A 21,418-nucleotide genomic window follows, 5' to 3' on the forward strand; every position below is an offset into this window, starting at 1 on the left:
TAGTATGGGATTACAGGGGGAGAAGACACAAACATGATAAGAAAAGGTTTTACCTTTTGTAATATGAATATATAGTATTGTGATATCCCTTCTATAGCCAGTAACTACTTTGTCGTTTTTGCAGATATTTGTTTAAGCAGCTCCTTCTGTTCTGCAGTAATGACCCTGTGGGTTTAGAAAAATGTATTTTCTACAAGTCTTCAGGAAGCAATTTACTCTCCCTCAAGAAAAATATTTTTTTCCATCTCTACCTTGGCAAAGTTCCAAAAGGGGCTGCTCAGAGCATTCTCATGTAAGTGTGTTCAGCCATTACTCTGGTTGTTCTTGAAAATGATGAGTCTGTGAAATGCAAATGGAAATATTCATCCATTAACTTCTGATATTTTTACAATAAATATTAAAAGGAATGATGACACCAATTATGAAGACAAAACCCTGGCAGATTGGTTCTAGGTATAAAAGCCCACTTGCAATTTTGATTATACACACCACGTTATGCGCAGGTATTCGTTCAATCCTTTGTGTCCTGCTTGGCTGGGGGACACCAAAGTTCCATTAAGCAACAACAACTACTTTCATTTATATACCTTAGCATAGTAAAACATCTCAAGCAAAATCAAACAAACTTTAATGCCACAACCTGCAAGTTGTCGACAGAAGAGTTTGAAAGATGCACGTACGCAAGTGCATGGGGAGAATTTTGTCCCTGTTGGGTGGGCGGTCCGGGCGCGGAGCCGACCATCGCCCGCGATCGGCTGTGCATCGCCATTTTGCATGGGCGGGCCAATTAAGGCCTGCTCAGCGCTACCTGTGCGGGGAGGACGGAGAATCGGAGCCTGTACTCTTTCGCGCACGCGTGGGGAAAAGCGCTGATTTCCCCTGTGGCACGGAGCTGCCTCGGAGATTAATTTAAGAACCAAACATTGTGAAAAAGAGAGAGAAAAAACTACTCAGACATGTCCCCTCATGGAACAGTGTCATATGAGCTGGGACATGTTTATGTAGTTAAATAAAGAAATTTATTTTGTTTATAAACCCTTCATGAAACCTCACCCCACCCGTAGATGAGGTTTCATGAGAAATGCAAAGTTCGCCTGGGCTCTTCGCCTGCCCGCTAACCTTAAGGCTGGATGGGCAGCCCAGACAACCAGTTTAATGAGGTGATTATCAGCCTTAACAGGCCTTTGACAGTTCGGCGGGTGCGCAGCCGATTCCGGTGTGCGCCCGCCGAACTGAAGATCGGAATGATGCGCGGTGACGTCAGGACGCACGCCAGACGTCACCGCACGTCATTTTACACGTCAGCATGCGGGGCCCACCCCTGCACGCCGACCAGAAGATTCAGGCCCACGTTTTTGAATGTTGGTGTTGATTAATCAGTTGAAATCAAGATACTACTAACTGCTACTTACAAGATACTACTATTCTGACTGGCATGCCCAATGACGTTTCACCTAATACAAAAGCTGAATATTGTGGATTCTGGAAATCTGAAATATAGGCAGAAAATGCTCGAAACAATCAGCTAGTCTGGCAGCATCTCGAGAGAGAGAGAGAGAGAGAGAAACGAAGTAAATCTTTCAGATCTATGATCTTTCATCAAAACTGGGAAAAATTAGAAATGTGATAGGCTTTGAGCAAATGAAAGGGAGCGGGTTGGGGAAAAGAACAATAGGGGCAAGGTCTGTTAAGGTGGAGGGAGGAGAGATGAAATGATAAAAACATTCATGGTTCTAGGCCAGAGGGAATTTTAATGGAACAAGTACAGAAAAGATGTGCCTCAAAGAGATGTGAAGGGCAGGACCCTGATAAGCTGCCACCCAAAAGCAAAGAAAAGGAAATAGAAGAGAAACAAGAGAAAAAATTCAAACCAGTGAAGTAAAACAAAACAAAATAGGGGCAGAGGTCTCAATCAAAAATTGTTGAACTCTGTGTTGAGTCCAGGACATTGTAAAGTGCCCAGTCAAAAGAAGAGGACCCATTCCTCAAACTTAATTGAGCTTTTTTAGAGCACTGCAGGAGGCCAAGAAATGAGAGATCAGAGTAAGAGCAAGGTGGAGAATTAAAATGGGAGGCGACTGGAAGCTCAGGATCACACTTTTGGACTGAACAGAGTTGTTCTGCAAAGCATTGTTTGTTCTCCCCATTGTATAGCAGACTGCATTGTGAACAGCGAATGCAGTGTACTAAATTGAAAGAAACAAAAGTAATTCATTTTTTCACCTGGGGAGAGTATTAGGGGTCTTGGATGGTGACAGGTGAGGTGGCAAAAGGGCACATGATGCATCTCCTGTGCTTGCATGGAAAGGTGCTGTGGGAAAGGGAGGAATATTGGGGGTGACTGCGGAGTGGTCCACGATATCATGGAGGAAGCGGTTCCTTTGAAATGCTGAAAGGGGACGGGAAGATGCTATTGGCATCACCGTGGAGGTGGCTGAAATGGTGGAAGGCAATCCATTCAAAATTGAGGTTGGTGGGGTGGAAGGTCAGGGCAAGGGAAACCCAGTCATGGTTCTAGAAGGGAGGGGAAGGGATGAGAGCAGAAGTGCATGACAAAGAACAGACACTGTTGAGAACCCTACCAACCACGGCAGCGGTGATTCTTCGGTTGAGGATAAAGGGAGACATATTGGAATAAATGGTGTGGAAGGTTGACTCATCCGAACAGACGTGACTGAGACGGGAAACTGAAAGAATGGCATAGCCTGGCTTACACGAACCAGGGTGTGAGGAAGTATAATCAAGGAGGCAGTGGGCTTATATTGAATATTGGTTGATTGCCTCCATTTCTGACAATAGACTGAGAAGTCAAGGAAGGGAAAAGTCAGGGACGGCCTTGTGAAGACAAGGGAAGTGTGAAAATTGGAAACAAAAAGTTGATTTTAAAAATTTTCAGTTCGGGAGTGGGAAAAAGAGGTGAGGGAGGGGCCTGAGTAGGACTGGAACAAGGAATGGTTCACACTCCAACAGATAGCTAGGACCCATGCAGGTACCCACCGCAACATCTTTTGTTTGGAGGAAGTGAGTGCAGTTGAAGAAGTCATTCAAAGTGAGAACAAGTCGAACCAAGTGAGGATGGTGCTGGTGGGTGGAGGCTGGTTGGGCTCCTGTTGGAGGAAGAAGCGGACAGCTCTCAAACTGTCCTTGTGGGGCTGGAGATGTAGATGGATTAGATGTTTCTGGTAAAAAGGTGTTTAGGGCCAGGAATCTGGAAACTGTTAAAGTGACGAAAGCATCAAAGATAAAGGATATAGGTGGGAAGGGAAGACACTGGACTAGGGAGAAAAAACACCGAGACATGAAGAAACCAGTTCAGTGGTGCATGTTTTACCCATTTGTTTATTCTGGGGAGATTAGCAGTTCGCACTTTTTATAAATTTTTTACTTTGCACTTTTATGACTTATATTGGCACCTTATTACTTAAGGTAACCTGTTCACCGTTTTCACAAATGAAATTGTCAGCACAAACAGGGCACATGCTTTTTTATCTTGTCAGATCAGTTTCAGATGGAATTACTGATCTTTGTTCCTCTAATTAATATACTTCATTTTGTATTTGTCTTATGTAGGGACCCAGTGCCATACCGAAACCCTGAAATGAGACTTCACATTCATTCCAAAGGTTCCACCATGCCAGCAGCAAACTGTCGCCCTAGTGTGACAGCAACTCACGTCTGCTGCATGACTGCAAGCGATAAACTGAGCCGATGGATGGTGCTGGGAGTCCAGGGAGCCCTCCTCAGCCACTTGATCAAACCTCTCTACATCACTAGTGTTGTCCTCCGTAAGTACAACGGATTTCATTTGGAGAAGTAACATGGGAATAATGTTGTCATTTTTGCATGGGGGTTTTGAATTGAATAGAAACTGAACTGGCATTATTGTGGCCTACTGCCCTTGAATCATTTGCTGTGTGCCTCTCCATTGTCTGTGGCTCTTGGCAGACTGACTTTTGTATGTGTGCCCATGGCCTGTCTGACTAATATGTCATCGGGCCCAGATTAAGTGTTGTTCTTGTGGCAAAACGCAAGGAATGCTGTACAGAGATGGGGGATCCTTATGTCCACAGAGCAAGTGAAAAAGCTGTTCTAAAGCTGTAAGGGATATAGTTTTCACAGATTATTTTTCATACGGCTTCTCAAATTCATCCTTCACCCGAGATGATTACCCAGAATTCTCAATTAAAATAGGGGCTTCAATATGTTGGGCACAGATCAGGTTCTCTCATGGTGTGAATCAAGGCGTTTGAGCTTTTGCAAGATGTTGCAATAGATTGTGACTCTGAACAGAATATTACTGAGACACACTGTCTTAACAAAGTTTTAAAAAATACATTTGAATATTAAGTACTATGAGCCTGAACTTCCTCAGTGTGGCAATCAGCATTGGATTGCTGCTGTGCCCTAGTTCTTTACCTTAATATTTTCCCCAGCCTGTCTTTTTTTATTCATTCATGGGATGTGGGTGTCGCTGGTTAGGCCAGCATTTATTGCCCATCACTAATTGCCTTTGTTCAGAGGGCATTTAAGAGTCAACCACATTGCTGTGGGTCTGGAGTCACATGTAGGCCAGACCAGGTAAGAACAGCAGATTTCCTTCCTTAAAGGACACTAGTGAACCAGATGCATTTTTACAATAATTGGCAATGGTTTTGTGGTCATCATCAGACTTTTAATTCCAGATTTTATCTAATTCAAATTTCACCATCTTCTGTGGTGAGATTCGAACCTGCGCCCCCAGAACATTACAAACAAAAACAGAAAATGCTGTATAAACTCAGCAGGTCTAGCAGCATCTGTGGAGAGAGAAACAGAGTTAACATTTCAAGTCCCTATGACCCCTCTTCAGAGCTCTGAGCTCATCAGAACAGATGCTGCTAGACCTGCTGAGTTTTTCCAGCATTTTCTGTTTTTGCTTCAGATTTCCAGCATCCGCAGTATTTTGCTTTTATCCCCAGAACATTACCCTGGGTCTCTGGAATACTAGTCCAGTGATGATACTACTGTGCCACTGCCTCTCTCAAACACCGGAAACTTGGCAACGGAGGGATTCGATCCCAGGCCTCCATAGAGACTGGAACCTGAATCCAGCGCCTTGGACCACTCTGCCACACTATCATTTTTTTTTCGACTCAGGCCGGGTGATACTCAAGCAGTGCAGCGCATCCCTGGGGCTTTGTGTCAAAGGGCAGCTCTGTCGAAGGAAAGGAGACAACATCCCCTTTTTTACGGCACTAGCTGCCGTAAACCAGGTGAGTTAAAGGTCCTTGACAAGCCAGGGAGAAGGTAAGTGTATACGGTAAGTGGGTAGATATTGTGAGATGCGGTGGTCAGAGAGGTGTGGGTAGGTCGGGGAGGGGGTGCGTTTGGGAGGTCAGAGGGGGGTGGGGAGAGTGAGAGTGAGGGGGGTGGAGGGGGGGAACGAGTTCCTGTGGGAGTGGGGGGAATCCCATGGGTTGGGGAATTCCTGTTGGGGTGTATTCCCTTGGGGGTAGGGGGAGCCCTGCGTTGGGGGGTGTTGGTGGGAGGTAGGGGGAAATCCCTGGGAAGTGGGGGGTTCAGGGAGCATGGGGGAGTCCCGTGGAGTGGAGGGAGTATGGGTGAGTCCCGTGGATCTGTACTATAGTTACCCAGAAGCTGGGAGAGGTTTAATTCTTCTAACTTTTTTCTGGGTAAATATTGATGCAAGTCAGTTGGAACCATCCGAAGTTTGCAACTTAAATCGCATTTCGGATGGTTGCCACTGTAGGGCAATTGCCCAAGGGAGGGTTGCACTTCCGGGCAATTGCTGTGCAAACCTTACCTGGGAACGTCCAAAGGAGATTCCCTAGCACATGTTGGGTATCCCCACCTTCCCAATATGACACCCTGGAGCTCAGAAGTTACAGCCCTATAATTACCAACCCAAACACTTGAGCAGGAAAGTGAAAGATAACTTAGGGAAAAATAATTTTCTCAAATAGTAATTACTTTATTGTATTTCTAAATCAGCTGGCCAATTCCATCCAATGCAAATCGTCACAAAAGCAATCAATCAGCGTGTGGATGAGAGTTTGAACGAGAAGCTTCCTGACCTGTTCACTGCTGTGAGGGCACACTTCTCCCATTGTGGCGAGGAAGAACCAAAGGAGGCTGAACCACTTTATAAAAGGCTGAGCGTAAACTGGTGTCGGGGGGATAACACCGTGGAAATAGTGGATGGAACAACAGGGCAGATCACAGAAGAGTAAGTCTTGATGATCCTGCTTTAATAGCAGGGACTACACTATGCCTGAAATATAAAAGTTTAAAACTAGTGCATACAATTCCTTTTTAACTGGCCAAAGGTTGTTACTTTTAGGGTAGAACTGACAGTAGAAGTTATTCTCAGGTGAACACTCATATCAAATTGGACTCTGCACTATTTTGACATGGCTGTTAAAAGGGTTGTCAAATATTTTGGGCGTCAGCTGGAAAATGGAAGGTAAATGCATCACAGCTGTCAGACACTTAAAACTATTGATAGGATCTCCTCACTTGCTGACTCTCCAGGGGCTGCTGTCACCAGACTTGGGAAAATTAAGTCCCCTCTCTGATATCACTTTTAATCCAGAATAACAGCTACACTAAAATATCACAGAAGAATTCAGTACAAATGAGTTGAGTGAACAGCGGGCCATAATTTCTACGATGTACTGAGAAGCTAAGTTTACGGAATCGTGATTTAGGAACATAGAAGCAGGTGTAGGCAATTCAGCTTCTCGAACCTGCCCTGCCATTTAACTAGGTCATGGCTGATCTAACTCAATGCTAGCTTCCCGCACTATTTCTTAGTGTCATTGTATCTAGAAATCTATTGACCTCTGCTTTGAACATACTCAATGACTGAGCCTCCACAGCCCTCTGGGGTGGAGAATTCCAAAGATTTACCACCCTCTCACTGGAGAAATTCTTCTCCACCTCGGTCCTAAATGGTTTGCCTCTTATTCTGAGACTGTGTCCCCTGGTTCTAGACCCCACCCCCGCCCCAACCAGGGAAAGCATGCTTGCTGCAATTACCCTGTCAAGCCCTATAAGAATTTTGTACACTTCAATGAGACCACCCCTCATTCTTCTAAACTCTAGAGAATACAGACACAGCGTCCTCGATCTTTCCTCATAGGACAATCCTAGCCGTCCCTGGGATTAATCTGATGAATCTTTATTGCACTCCCTCTATGACCAGTTTAACCTTTCTCAGATAAGGAGACCTAAACTGCATACAGTTGTGGTCTCACCAAGGCTCTACACAACTGCAGTAAGACTTCCTTATCCCTGTACTCAAATCCCCTTGCAGTAAAGGCTAACATACCATTTGCCTTCCTAATTATTTGTTGCATCTGCATGTTAGTTTTTAGTGACTTAGGAACAAGAACACTCAGGCCTTTTTGAACATCAATATTTTCCAATCTCTCCCCATTTAAGTAGTACTCTGCATTTCTGTTTTTCCTGCCAAAGTGGTTAACTTCACATTTTTCCACATTATATTCCATCTGCCATGTTCTTGTCCATTCCCTTAGTCTGTCTAAATCTCCTTGAAGCCTCTTTGCATCCTCCTCACAACCTGACATTCCCACCAAGTTTTGTGTCATCAGCAAACTTGAAAATATTACATTTAGTCCCCATATCCAAATCATTGATACAGATTGTGAATAGCTGGGGTCCAAGCACAGATCCTTGCGGTACCCCACTAGTCACAGCCTGACAAGCAAATTTTGCTACATCATAACCCAATAGTAAATCAACATAAGAAAGAAAGATGTACAAGTTAAATACATATAAATACTGATGTCCTGGGGAGTTACAGATCACTTAAACACCTGTGTAAATGTGACCCTGTATTAAGAGACCATCTGTTGTATGACATTCTGCACGGTCTCAAAAGTAATCGTTTTCAAAGAATAATGTCATATCACAGATAGCAAGTGGTAGGTATTGAACTATAGGTATCCAGGTTTAAAGCATGCACTAATAGTGCGTTTTTGTTTTAGCATGATTTATAAATGACGGAACTTCCTTGAATAGTGCTGCTTCCATTTTCATTTTAGCGTGGGTACTGCTAAAGGAACATAACTCACCCTTATGACATGGGCCTGAATTTTGCCCGCGTCGGGTGAGCTCGGCGGAAGTGGGCAGGGGCGGTCGTGGAACCGACCGCGATTGGCTCTGCGCCGCCATTTTACATGGGCGGCCAATTAAGGGCCGCCCAGCATAAGACGCGAGCAGTAGCACTCAGCGCTACCTGTGGGGGGAGGGAGAGTCGGGACCAGCGCTCTTTCATGCATGTGTGCAAAAGAGCGCTTCAGCCTCTCAGTCTCTCCAGCTCTGTGCCTCAGGGAGATTGAAGCGCTTTTGAAATAAATAAATGGGGAAAAAATTTAATTAAACATGTCCCCTCATATGACTGTGTCACATCAGATTGGACATGTTTCATAAAAGCTTTAGGAAACCTCATCCCGCTCGTGGATGAGGTTTCCTTAAAAAAACATAAAAGCTGCTTGGCCTTTTCGCCTGCCTGCCCAACCGTAAGGTTTGACGGGCAGCGTAAAGTTGACCTTGATTACTTCACTAATGGCCTTAATAGGCCTTTTAAATATCGGCGGGCGCGCAGCCGACTCCGAATGAAACATCGCGAGACAGCGTAAAGACGTCGGGCTGCCCGCCAAACGTCATCGCGCATCATTTTATGCGCCAGTGTGTCGGGGCTGCCCCTACACGCTGACTGAAAAATCCTGGCCATGGTTTCTTATGGGAAAGCGATTTTCATTTATCATGTTTTGATTTAATGCGCCATTTTTTACGATTACATTAGGAGCGCTAAATGAAGGATAGCTGTACTAGGTGTAGCACTGCAAATCGTTGGTAAGTGACGGGTGTTTGTACAAAAAGCACATTTCAATGAGGAATTAACCATAGAGAACATTTATGATTTCTTTGTTGGCGAAGGTCATAAAAAAGCTCGACTTGCAAGACAATTTTGTTTTTAAAAAAACTGGGGATTATACTGCAAACCAAGTTTTCTAATTCTTGGATGGGTTTGCCTTTTTAAAAATTATATCTTTACTTTTTTTTATTATTCTAGTTCCCCTTTTAAAAATGGAGTCAACACTGCCAGTCGTTTGTGCAAGGCTGCAAAATTGTATTCCTTTCGACGTGTAGCGAAAGAAATGAACAGGCAGGACTTACTAGACCTGTCAACATGTCACGAAGCCAAGGTAAACAGAAGTTTCCATATGTAGAAGGAAATGTTCATGTTGGGGCACTTTATATTTAAATATTTAAACAATGGGCAGGTCACTAAGTTAAGCCTATGTTTGAAATGATGGAACTAAAATAGATGGAATAGAGTGAAAGAATCCCATGGAACCCACCTGTCACAATGCAAACAGTTTCATTGGCTAAAATTTTATTTTAGAAGTGGAGCCTGCAAGTCCTGTTCAGTCTGTAAAGTCTTTGATCAATTTTTTAGTGGATGTTCTCCAACACCTTATTATTGATCCTATTAAAAACCACTTTCTAGCCTGTTGACTCCAAGGGATGACTACGCTGAAAATGGTGTTCAAAAATTAGCAACGTGATACATCTCTTTAATTGCCAGTACTTGATTTGCCCATTTCTTCTCCTCCAGCCACCTCACAGCTGGGAGTATTTCCTCCTATGACTGTCAGTGGAGCACTGGATCCATCTATGAGACGGCACTCGAGTGCCCTGTAGTGAGTTTTCTAATCTTCCCAAATCTTACTTCTGAGATGAGGAGGACCCTACAACCTTACATGGCTTTTGAAACCCAAGCTGATCACCCAATCACTATTTTAAAATTTAACTTGCTTTCTGTCCCAATTGTAAACTTTAGTGTTCTGAATTATGAACCTTGGCCCTTCACCTAGATTTCTCAATAATAATTAGGTATGTTGTGTGGCGGAAACATTTCTCAACCATTTTGAACTCTCCCTCTGCAGTGTGACAAAAAGGTCCAGACTCAGCAAAAATAACCAAGCACCTGGGACCTTTTGAAGTCTCAAAGAAATTAGTTCAATTAATTTTTTGTGCAGTTTAAAATAAAATGACAAAGTGTTTGTAGTTTGAAAAGATATTTTACCAGGAGTTTTGTTCTACAATTTACTGTGGCAAATTTTCTTAAGAAAACATATAAAGGATATAATAGAAGCAGTTCAGTGAAGGTTATCGTGACTGAATCCTGGATGAAAGGGTTATATTATGAGGAAGGGTTAAGTAGGTTGGGCCTATACCCATTGGAGTTTAGAAGAATGAGAGGCGATCTTATTGAAGCATAAGATCCTGAGATGAGAGGATGTTTCCCCTTGTGGGGTTGTCCAGAACTAGGGGATGCAGTTTAAAAATTAGGGGTCTCCCATTTAAGACTGAAGTGAGGAGAAAATCTTTGTGGGTCTTTGGTCTGTGGCATTCTCTTCTCCAGAGGGCAGTGGAGGCCGGGTCATTGAATATGTTCAGTGCTGAGTTAGATAGATTTTTGATCGACAATGGAGTCAAGGGTTAGGGAGTGCAGACAGGAAAGTGGAATTGAGGCCACAACCAGATCAGCCATGATCTTATTGAATGGTGGAGCAGGCTCGAGGGAATGAATGGCCTGCTTCTAAATCTTGTGTTCGTATCGAATGGTGATGCTTTGACTAATCCTTAAAATCAGTATTTTAAAATGAACAGAACTAATTCCCACATATCAGTCTTCCTTAGATATGTTCAAAATAACAAAATGAATTAATTTTGTTCTACCCCTAGCTGCCTAACCTAGCAGTAATATTCCTTGCTTTTCCCTCCTAATGGTTTGCTGTTATTTCATCCAATATATAAATTTTATTTTTAAATCTAAATTGGGAGTTTTTGTAATAGGGAACAAAATATTTTCTACTTTTGGTGCCTGTGACAGAATTGGGCATTCCCAGTTACAGTACAGATTAAAAGCAAGGTTAGATTCCCTCCTCTCCCACTGATATATCAGCACCCTGACCTCAAAATAACTAGTATAATGCTTGTATTTCCCACAACAGCCTCTGAGTGACACTGTGAATGCTTAAGTTTGCAAATGCAGTAACACTTATTAATGTTCTCTGTTTCCCCCCAGCCAAACCTTTGCTTTTCCAGATCTGTTTATTATTTTGTAAAGCATGAATCTGCTTTCTATATTTTTGCTGGGAAATAGTGTTAAAATTCAATTTGCATTGATCATTATTTGAATTTCCAATGCCTACACTTTCTACCAGTGATGTAAAGATCTCAGAAACCTTTGTGGCAATAACTTTGGTAAAGCAAAGGAATTACAGCAACTGGAGAGTTCCTGCAAGGGAAGCAGTTTTCCATATAGTCGATAGAATTGTTCATTTGTGTTAAAAATTATTTTCTTAATGTTAATTTCACATGTTTCATTTAATACCAAATATTTACTTAAGCTTTCAAAATCTATAATGTGATGGCACAGATGCTGCAAGAGGAGCCAAGAATCTTCGTAGGATGTAGTTTTCTGAGACATTTAGTCAGAGATAGCAATGATCCTACTGAAAAATGTGAATAGGTAGTGTGAATGTCCATGACATTGTTTGCAGGTGCAAATAAGCTAGGTGCTTTGGCACATGTAAAAGCCGGCTGTGTTGTTGTTAAACCATCAGTTCAGGTTTGCACTCAGGGAACAATAAATTAAATTTGAACAACTACACGTGCACTTTTGTTTCACTGGTGCTGGCAAGACACCATGCAGTGTAAATAGGGTGGTCAATGGCTGGTGGGCCATTTTGACGTGTAAGGCCTCAAAAACCTTGTAAACCTGTTCTTTATGTAAACTTAAATAATTTTGCTACACTTAGCAGAAGAATCTTTACCAAAGTGGTGATATTGCTATTGCCTACCTGATTTGGTGATTAAAAATTACAGAAAATTTCTGTATTTTAGTAGGTGACCTCTAATGATTGTCCCCATAACTATTCTAGATGAAGGCCAAAACTTATCAAGAAGCCAAGGGCATCCTAAGTTATCATTTCATTTCCACTGGAGCAGGGCCATGGCCACAGAAACGACTTGTTGACAACTTCAGCAAATAAATCTCACTGGAAGTAAAAGAAAAATTTAACTGATATTTTTGGCTATTGCAATAAAGAGAGATCATTTTCCCTTTATTTTTAAAACATGTTTGTTTGAAATGATTGTGAATTATGTTTTTTTTTCTGAAGGACTTCCAGATTAATGGGTGCTTTCTGGTGTAATGTTAAGGTACAATTTCAGGCCAGGTGTATAATGAATAAAATCTGTATTTGAATTTCATTCAAATAAAAAATGTTGCAGTATGGTTTACACATTGTGCTGGAATGAGTATGGTTGTAATAGAAAGTAAATTCTGTTTTTTCCACACCTTCCTCCATCAGATTATTTTAAATCCTCACAATAACATCAGCTAATCTCCGTTTGAGGACATGAGCCCAAGCTCTGCTGAAGTGGAGCCCACTAGTCTGTCCTAGCAAGAACATAAGAACAGGAATAAAGCGTTTAGCCCTTGTACCATTGAATGAGATCATGACTTAACTCTATGTGCTCACCATTGCCCCATACCCCTTCATAGCTTTGGTTACAAAAATCTATTAATCTTCGATTTACAGTTAAGAATTGACCCAGCAGTTTTTTTGCAGAAGAGAGTTCCAAATGTCTGCCACCCTTGGGGTGCACGTGTTTCCTAACTTCAATCCAGAAAGACCTGGCTCTAATTTTTTAGGCAATGTTTCCTAGTCCTACATTCCTCACACAGTAGAATAAGGTAGATTGAGAGAACGGTAAGTTCCCGTCCAAAGCCAACAGACCTTTGGCTGCTCCATCAAATTTTCTGTCCCACTCGCGATGATTGCTGCCGCAGGTGGGACTGGAAAATCCCAGCCTATGTTCCCTTTTATGTCGTGAAAATCTTGATCATATCATTGCTTAATCTTCTAAATTGCATGGAATGTGAGCCTAATTTGTGTTATCTCTTTTAATAATTTGACCTTTGGAATCCAGCTAGCATTTTAGTAAATCTATGCTGCGCTTCCACCAAAGCCAATATATCCTTCCTCAGATGCTGTGCCCAAAACTGAACACAGTACCTGAGGCGTAGTCTAACCAAGGCTTTGCAGAGCTGAAGCATGATTTCTATTCTGTTGTTTTCTTGTCTTTTATGTAAAGCCCAGCGTTCTATTGGCCATTTTGAAATTTTTTTGTACTTGTCCATAACATTTAATCTGTGTACGTGGATTGCTAAGTCTGTTTGGACCCTCCATTATTTTTACCTTTTAACATTTTAGAAACTTCTTTGATCTATACTTTCTGGATCCAAATTAGATAACCCTTTTATCTGCCTATCTTGAAATTGTCACGAAAAGTCACAAATTATTTATGGGCATATTGAACTTTTTAAGGAAGACTCGTGTTTTTAAAGAAATACAAGCAAGGACACTGAACAAAAGATGGCTGATAATGTAAAGTGGCCGCTTTCTGGAAAATTGCTACGTGGATTATACTGACAGACCTGTCCTGAGAGCACATGGAATGTTGCACCTGAAAAGGTGTCATGGCCTTCTTCAAGAAGAGACACTTGAAAGGGCGATAGGAAAAATGCAAAAGACTGAACTTAAATCTCCTGTGGTTGCGGAGACAAAAGACTGACTTGCATGTCTCAGCAGCCACCCAAAAATCCATCTCCTGTTAATTTATATCTGTGTGTAAATAGTTCTGATATGAATCCAAGATGACTATTTCCTCTCCTGGAATGCGCAGGAAAAAAACGGGTTAAAAAGTTAGCTGTAGTGCAGTGTGTGCTGGTGTGCTGTGAGAGTCACAGCACAAGAAGACCAACTAGTTATCCTTGCAGTTGTAAGCAAACTCTCTCTCTCTCTTTCTCTCTCGCTGGAGGCAAGGCTTAGCAGAAGCCACAATCAAAAAGGAAATACGACAGCCTCTTCAGCTACCCTGCAGAACCAAGTGTCCCCAAACCAACTGTGAAACTGCCAAAGTCAGCTCTACTGGAATCACCCAACCTAACGGCCGCAGCATACCGCCATCTGTGCCTCACAGACAAGCCAAAGACAGATTTGTATATTTTATAAACTTTTATTTGGACTCTTCTCCTTTCTGATCTGTGTGTATGTGTATTGCATTTTTTTTTTCTCAGGTTTTAGTTACTAATCAACTTACTCTTTCTTTGACTCAAAAAAGCCTGGTTAAATTGGCTCCTTCTAAAAATAAAAACATTTGGACTGGGTAAAGGTATCCATGGTGGGGAAGGGATCCCTTTTAAATTAACTTTGTTGTGACCAACCGAGGCAGTTCAATAAAGATGGGGAGCCAGCTCATTCCTCCTCACCTGAGAGCATAACAAAATTGGGGTCCCATTTGGGAAGCTAAGAAATTTGGGGATTTCGTCTGGGAACCGGTCGTAGCAAAACCCATTGACCATGGATTTTGCCTACTCGCCTAATCTTAACAATTTTTTAAATATTTGTTCACAGAATGTGGGTGTCACTGGCTGGGTCAGCATTTATTGCCCATTCCTAATTGCCATTGAGAAGGTAGTGGTGTACTGCCTTCTTCAACCGCTGCAGTCTACGTGTTATAGGAACACCCACAGTACTGTTAGGAAGGGAATTACAGAAATTTGGCCCAGCAACAGTGATGGAATGATGATTATAGTTCCAAGTCGGAATGGTTTGTGGCTTGGAGGGGAACTTGTAGTTCCGATGCAACTACTGCCCTTGTCCTTCTAGGTGGTAGAGGTTGTGGGTTTGGGAGGTACTGCCGAAGGGGCCTTGGTGCGTTGCCACAGTGCATCTTGTAGATGGTACACACGGCTGCCACTGTGTGTCAGTTATGGAGGGAGTGAATGTTTATTGTGGTGAGTGGTTTGCCAATCAAGCAGGTTTCTTTGTCCTGGATGGTGTTGTTGGAGCGGAGCTTATCCAGGCAAGTGGAGAGTATTCCATCACACTCCTAACTTGTGCCTTGTAGATGGTGGGCAGGCTTTGGGGAGTCAGAAGGTGAGTTACCCTCTGCAGAATTCCCAGCCTCTGACCTGTTATTGTAGCCACAGTATGTTTATGGCAGGTCCAATTAAGTTTCTGTTTAATGGTAGCCCTCAGGATGTTGAGAGTGGGGGATTCAGTGATGGTAATGCCATTAAATGTTGAAGGAAGATGGTTAGATTCTTTCTTGTTAGAGATGTTCATTGCCTGGCAGTTGTGTGGCTTGGCCACCTTTCCTATTTTACTTTTGCTCCAGACGGGAATAAACAATGTTGTAATTCACCCATGTGCTCTTTGAACATTTGTCATTGCCTATCCACTGTCACCCCTTTAACGTTTCCAAATTCATTACAGCCAACTCGCGCCTCATACCATTGTAGTTTCCTTTATTAAGATTCAGGACCCTAGTCTCAGAATCAACTACGTCACTCTCCACCTTGATGAAGAATTCTATCATATTATGGTTGCTCATCCCCAAGGGGCCTCGCACAACTAGATTGCCAATTATTCCTTTCTTATTACACAATACCCAGTCTAGGATGGCCTGTTCTCTAGTTAGTTCCTCAATGTATTGATCCAGAAAACCATCCAGTATGCACTCCAGGAATTCCTCCTCTACGGTATAGTTACTAATTTGATTTGCCTAATCTATATGCACATTAAAGTCACCCATAATTACAGATGTTCCTTTATTGCATGCATCTCTAATTCCCTGTTTAATGCCATTCCCAACATCACCACTACAGTTTGGGGGTCCATATACAACCCCCCACTAACGTCTTTTGCCCCTTAGTGTTTCTCGGCTCTACCCATAGCCAGAGCGTTGTGCAAACATCCACGACCGTCCCCACTTCTGACCCTGTGATGGAGGGAAGGTCATTGATGAAGCAGCTGAAGATGGTTGGGCCTAGGACACCACCCTGAGGAACTCCCGCAGTGATGTCCTGGGATTGAGATGATTGACTTCCAACCTACCATAACAATATTCCTTTGTGCTGGGTATGACTCCAGCCAGCGGAGAGTTTTCCACCTGATTCTCGTTGACTTAAGTATCGCTCGGGCTTCTTGATGCCACACTTGTTCAAATGTTGCCTTTATGTCAAGGGCAGTCACTCTCGCCTCTTGAGTTCAGCTCTTTTGTCCATGTTTGTACCAAGGCTGGTGGAACCCAAACTGATCATCAATGAGCAGGTTATTGCTGAGTAAGTGCTGCTTGACAGCACTATCGACAACACTTTACATCGGTTTGCTGATGATCAAGAGGAGGCTGATGGGGTGGTAATTGACCAAGTTGGATTTGTCCTGCTTTTTGTGGACAGGACATACCTGGGCAATTTCCACATTGCTGGGTAGATGCCAGAGTTCTAGCTGCAGTGGAAAAGCTTGGCTAGGGGTGCGGCTAGTTCTGGAACATAAGTCTTCAGTACTATTGCTGGAGTGTTGTCAGGACCCTTAGCCTTTGCTGTATCCAGTGCCTTCAATGTTTCTTGATATCATTTGGAATGAATCGAATTGGCTGAAGACTGGCATTTGTGATGCCGGGCTCCTCTGGAAGAAGCTGAGATGGATCATCCACTCGACACTTCTGGCTTAAGATTGTTGCAAACGCCTCAGCCTTGTCTTTTGGACCCTCCTCCATTAGTCCACCAACATTCACGAATGGATGTGGCAGGATTGCAGAGCTTAGATCTGATCTGTTGTGGGATCACTTAGCTCCCTATTGCATGCTGTTTGGCACACAAGTAGCTTCACCAGATTGACAAGACAGGAGTGTGATAAAATACTTGCCTGGATGAGTGCAGCTCCAACAACACAAGAAACTTGGGACCGTCCAGGACAAAGCAGCCCACTTGATTGGCACCACATCCACAAACATTCACTCCCTCCACCACCGATGCACAGTGGCAGCAGTGTGTACCATCTACAAGATGCACTGCAGGAATTTACCAAGGCTCCTTAGACAACACCTGCCAAACCCACAACCTCTACCATCTAGAAGGACAAGGGCAGCAGACACATGGGAACACCACCACCTGGAAGTTCCCCTCCAAGTTACACACCATCCTGAGTTGGAAATAATATCGCCGTCCCTTCACTGTTGCTGGGTCAAAATCCTGGAACTCCCTCCCTAACAGCACAGTAGGTGTACCTACACCACATGGACTGCAACGGTTCAAGAAGGCAGCTCACCACCACCTTCTCAAAGGGCAGCTAGGGATGGGCAGTAAGTGAAGCCCACATCCTATGATTTAATAAAAGAAAAACACTTCATTTTTAGGTGTGCCTGGTCTGCTCCTGGCATGCCCTCCTGCATTCTTCAGGGTTAAACAGCTGGCTTGATGGTAATGGTAGAGTGGGGAAATGCCGGGCCATGAGGTTGCAGACTTTGGTTGTATACGATTCTGCTGTTGATGGCTCACAGTTCCTCATGGATGCCCAGTTTTTAGTTGCTAGATCTGTCCAAAATCTATCCCATTTAGTATGGTATAGTGTGATGTGGGCAGGCAGTGGTGGTGGCGGGTTCGAATCCCACCACGGCAGATGGTGGAATTTGAGTTCAATAAAAATCTGGAATTAAAAGCCTAATGATGACCATTTGAAAAAAACATTGCCGATTGTCGGAAAAATGCATCTGATTCACTTATGTCCTTTAGGGAAGGAAATCTGTCCTTGCCTGGTCTGGCCTCCATGTGCCTCCAGACCCAGAGCAATGTGGTTGACTCTTAAATGACCTCTGAAATGGCCTAGTGATCCACTCAGTTCAAGGGCAATTAGGGATGGGCAATAAATGCTAGCCTAGCCAGTGACACCCACATCCCATGAAAGGATAACAATTGCACAACATAATAGAGGATATCCTCAGTGTGAAGGTGGGACTTTGTCTCCACAAGGACTGTGCAGTGGTCACCCTTACCAATACTGTCAAGGGCAGATGCATTTGCAACAGGTAGATCAGTGAGGAAAAGGACAGTAGGTTTTTCCCTCTTGTTCAGTTATGTCCTTCAGGGCTTGGTCAGTAGTGGTGCTACCGAGCACTTTTGGTGATGGACATTGAAGTCCTCCAGCCAGAGTGCATTCTGTACCCTTGTCACCATCAGTGCTTCCTCAAAGTGATGTTTAACAAGGAGGAGCACTGATTCATCAGCTAAGGGGATCGATAGGTAGTAAGCAGCAGGAAGTTTCCTTTACTGTGTTTGACCTGATGCCAAGAGGTATTTCTTTGTAATTTTATGCTTCCATCCACCTTGCTTTCAATGCCATCTATCTTTGTGTCACCAACAAAATTGAATATGTGGCTCTCTCGCCCAAGGATTCCTATACCGTGGGCTGCAACCCCTTGCAGGGTGAGCAATTGGGGTCTTGAGCTCCCTCTCCTCCATGGCAGCAATTGTGACCGTGGGTTAGAGACTCAGATGGACAGTCCAGGGCTTGGCTCCAAGGCCCCTTGCCATGCGTGTGCATGATTATTTTTCTGTTTTTTCTTGCCTTGGTCCATTGGGCGTGAAGTAATGAAATCAGCTCTGAGGCCTAATCGCTGCCTCCAACAGAGCCTGCAAAACGGTAGATGGAAGAAACATTGCTGCCTGCTCTAAAGGCAGCCTCCCCACAACTCGCACCCCTCCCCCCCACCGTCTCTGATCCTGGGATCACAGCAATTTTCAAGCTTCAAAATGGGGTCACAGTGGGAAAAAATTTGGGAAGCACTGCCCTAGCTGGTCATCTAGGTCATTAATAAATATGGTGAATTGTGGTTCCAGCACCGATCCCTGTGCTACGCCACTAGCTGCACTGGTTAAGACTCCCTGTCCATTACCCTACACTCCTGCCATTCAGCCAATTTCCTTTTCAGGGACTGGATTTTCAGATTGCCCCCAATGGTGGGAACGGAAGCGGGGGCCCCAAAAATGCTGGCACCAGGTCATTTTCAAGACACCAATCCCTGCGCCAGCAATCATCACCATTGTGGAAGACCGGAATCACGCTCTCTTTCCAACTGAGACCAATTAAGATGTTGAACAGCTCATTAAGAGCTAGCGAAGGGGTGCAGTTTAGATTTTTAAAGCGGTGGACAACTAGCCTACGTCTTCAGAAACTGATCAGCTGAAGGCAAGCAGGTAAGCGCGGGGAAGCAGCCACACTGTCCCAGGGCATCACCCAGGCTCCATAATAGGATCAGCAGGACAAAGGGTGACTGAGCACTTAGTAAGTGGGGAGGTGGGGGCCTTGATGTTGCAGAGTGGGCACTCAATGCTTGTGTTTTGAATGGTTTGGCATCCTCTGGTGTTGTGGGAGCTAAAGAGCAGGGGTCAAGGCTGCTAAGGACAATTGGGCAGCTACCTGCCCAGGAGGAAGGCTTCAACTGGTAATGAGGGCATGGCTGTCAGATATTGGGTTCAGTGGTGATCAACAGCAATACCCTTTGCTGGAAGGGTAGAATGCTGGGCATTAGGAGGGCTCTGGAGAGGAAAGAGCAGCAGAAAGACAGCACAGGCCACATCCCCAATAAAGGATCTACCACCAAAAATGGTGCTACATGGATATGATCGAGAACCAGTGCCACAGGAAACCACAGCTGTCTGGGCAGATGGTCTCAGACATCTGTGCCCTTGTCGCTGAAGACCTTGCACTTTCAGCACTGGTTGCCATGCTCTGGCAATGGCCTTCAAGTCACTGTGTCCTTGAACTTCACTTCTGGCTCCTTCCAAGGATCAGCTGTGGACCTTAGTGACATCTCAAAATGGCTGCACACCACAGCATCTCACTGGTCACTGATGTCCTCTTTGCCAGAGCTGGACAACACATTCATTTAACAACAGATAAGACCTCAGAGAGCATTGAGTTTTGCCTTAAATGCTGGATTCTCCAAGGTGCAGGGCACTATCAGTTACACCCATGTGGCCATTGAGGCACCCAGCAAAAGCCAGTGAGATCCATCAAGAGAAAAGACTTCTGCTCCCTCAGCGTCCAACCGGTCTGCGACCACCACAAGAGCTTCCTCCATTTTTGCACTTGCTTTCCTGGCAGCTGCCAAGATTCCTCCTCCAGTCCAGGCTGCCTCCAATCTTCACTTCAACACCCCCCCAATTGCATGGTTGGGTCCTAGGGGACAAGGGATAACCCTTGAAGAGATAGGTTCTGACACTATAGGATGTGATTGCACTGGAGAGGGTGCAGAGGAGATTCAGGATGTTGCCTGGGCTGGAGCATTTCAGCTACGAAGAGAGACTGGATAGACTAGGGTTGTTTTCCTTAGAGTAGAGAAGGCTGAGGGGGGACCTGATAGAGGTATACAAAACTATGAGGGGCAGAGATAGGGTAGATAGGAAGAAACTTTTCCCCTTAGCAGAGGTGTCAATAACCAAGCCGCATAGATTTAAGGTATTGGCAGGAGGCTTAGAGGGGTGGTTGGAATCTGGAAAACACTGCCTGAGGGGGTGGTAGAAGCAGGAACCCTCAACACTTAAGAAGTATTTAGATGAGCACTTGAAACGCCATAGCATACAGGGCTACGGGCCAAGTGCTGGAAAATGGGATTAGAATAGGTAGGTGTTTGATGGCCGGCACAGACACAATGGGCCTGTTTCTGATGTTGTAAAAGTCTATTACTCTATGACCTCTGCGGGAGCCCCAGACAGAGGCACAGAGGTGGCACAACCAATGCCACATACTCAGTAGGACAATCATTGGGTTTCTGGAGATGCAATTCTGATACTTGGACCAGCCAGGTAATGCCCTCCTGCAAGGGTCTCAGTGGACCTTGAGGACAATGACTTCCCGGAAGGAGACAGCTCATCAGGGCAGGAGCGTGAGGTATGAGAGGAGGAGGAAGTGGGGACAGAGTGAGATGATGATGAACAGAGGTGCGCTGTTGCGTGATGAGGTGGTCTCCTGCCACCTTCCAGGAAGAGGACCTTCCTCCTCTCCCTCACAGCCTCCATTATTAGATCCAGGTCAGCATTGATGAAGTAAGAGGCTGCTCTGCCCTGGTGGCCAGGCCTCCAACTCCCCTCTGGTTCAGTAAACGGCTCTGGCACAAACTGCAGATCTCTCCCTTGGGACAGTCAGCAGCCTCTGTGATGGCTGCCGTGGGAGTACCACACTTCATCCAACCTGCCCCACTGGCCCAAAGTGGACAGGAAACCAGTCTCCATACCAATTAAGGGCTTCCCCACGTGAAAATCTTAGCTTTAATCAGTTTCCCCCCAGAGGTGGGCTTCTGACCCAAAACCAGACCTGGCTGCTGTTTCCCACCTTCATAAAGAAAATTCAATCCCAAGCCAATAATTTGACCTCAATTCCATGAGCTTCAATTTTAGCTAATAGTCTCTTATGAGGGACTTTATTAAATGCCTTCTGGAAGTTCATATAAATAATATCAATAGCCA

General features: G+C 44.2%; 1 protein-coding gene across 1 annotated transcript; it reads left to right on the plus strand.

Annotated features, from left to right (window-relative positions):
- Nucleotides 1-3,576: 3,576 nt before the first annotated feature.
- On the plus strand, nucleotides 3,577-12,341 carry LOC144671466 (adenosine deaminase domain-containing protein 1-like). Its single transcript, XM_078533393.1, has 4 exons — nucleotides 3,577-3,785; nucleotides 5,992-6,226; nucleotides 9,101-9,233; nucleotides 11,982-12,341. The coding sequence occupies exons 1-4, from the start codon at nucleotides 3,599-3,601 to the stop codon at nucleotides 12,090-12,092; spliced, it is 666 nt and encodes a 221-aa protein (XP_078389519.1). The 5' UTR covers nucleotides 3,577-3,598; the 3' UTR covers nucleotides 12,093-12,341.
- Nucleotides 12,342-21,418: the final 9,077 nt, after the last annotated feature.

The sequence above is a fragment of the Cetorhinus maximus genome, chromosome 32 (assembly GCF_964194155.1).
Source record: "Cetorhinus maximus chromosome 32, sCetMax3.hap1.1, whole genome shotgun sequence".
Taxonomy (NCBI): Eukaryota; Metazoa; Chordata; class Chondrichthyes; order Lamniformes; family Cetorhinidae; genus Cetorhinus; species Cetorhinus maximus.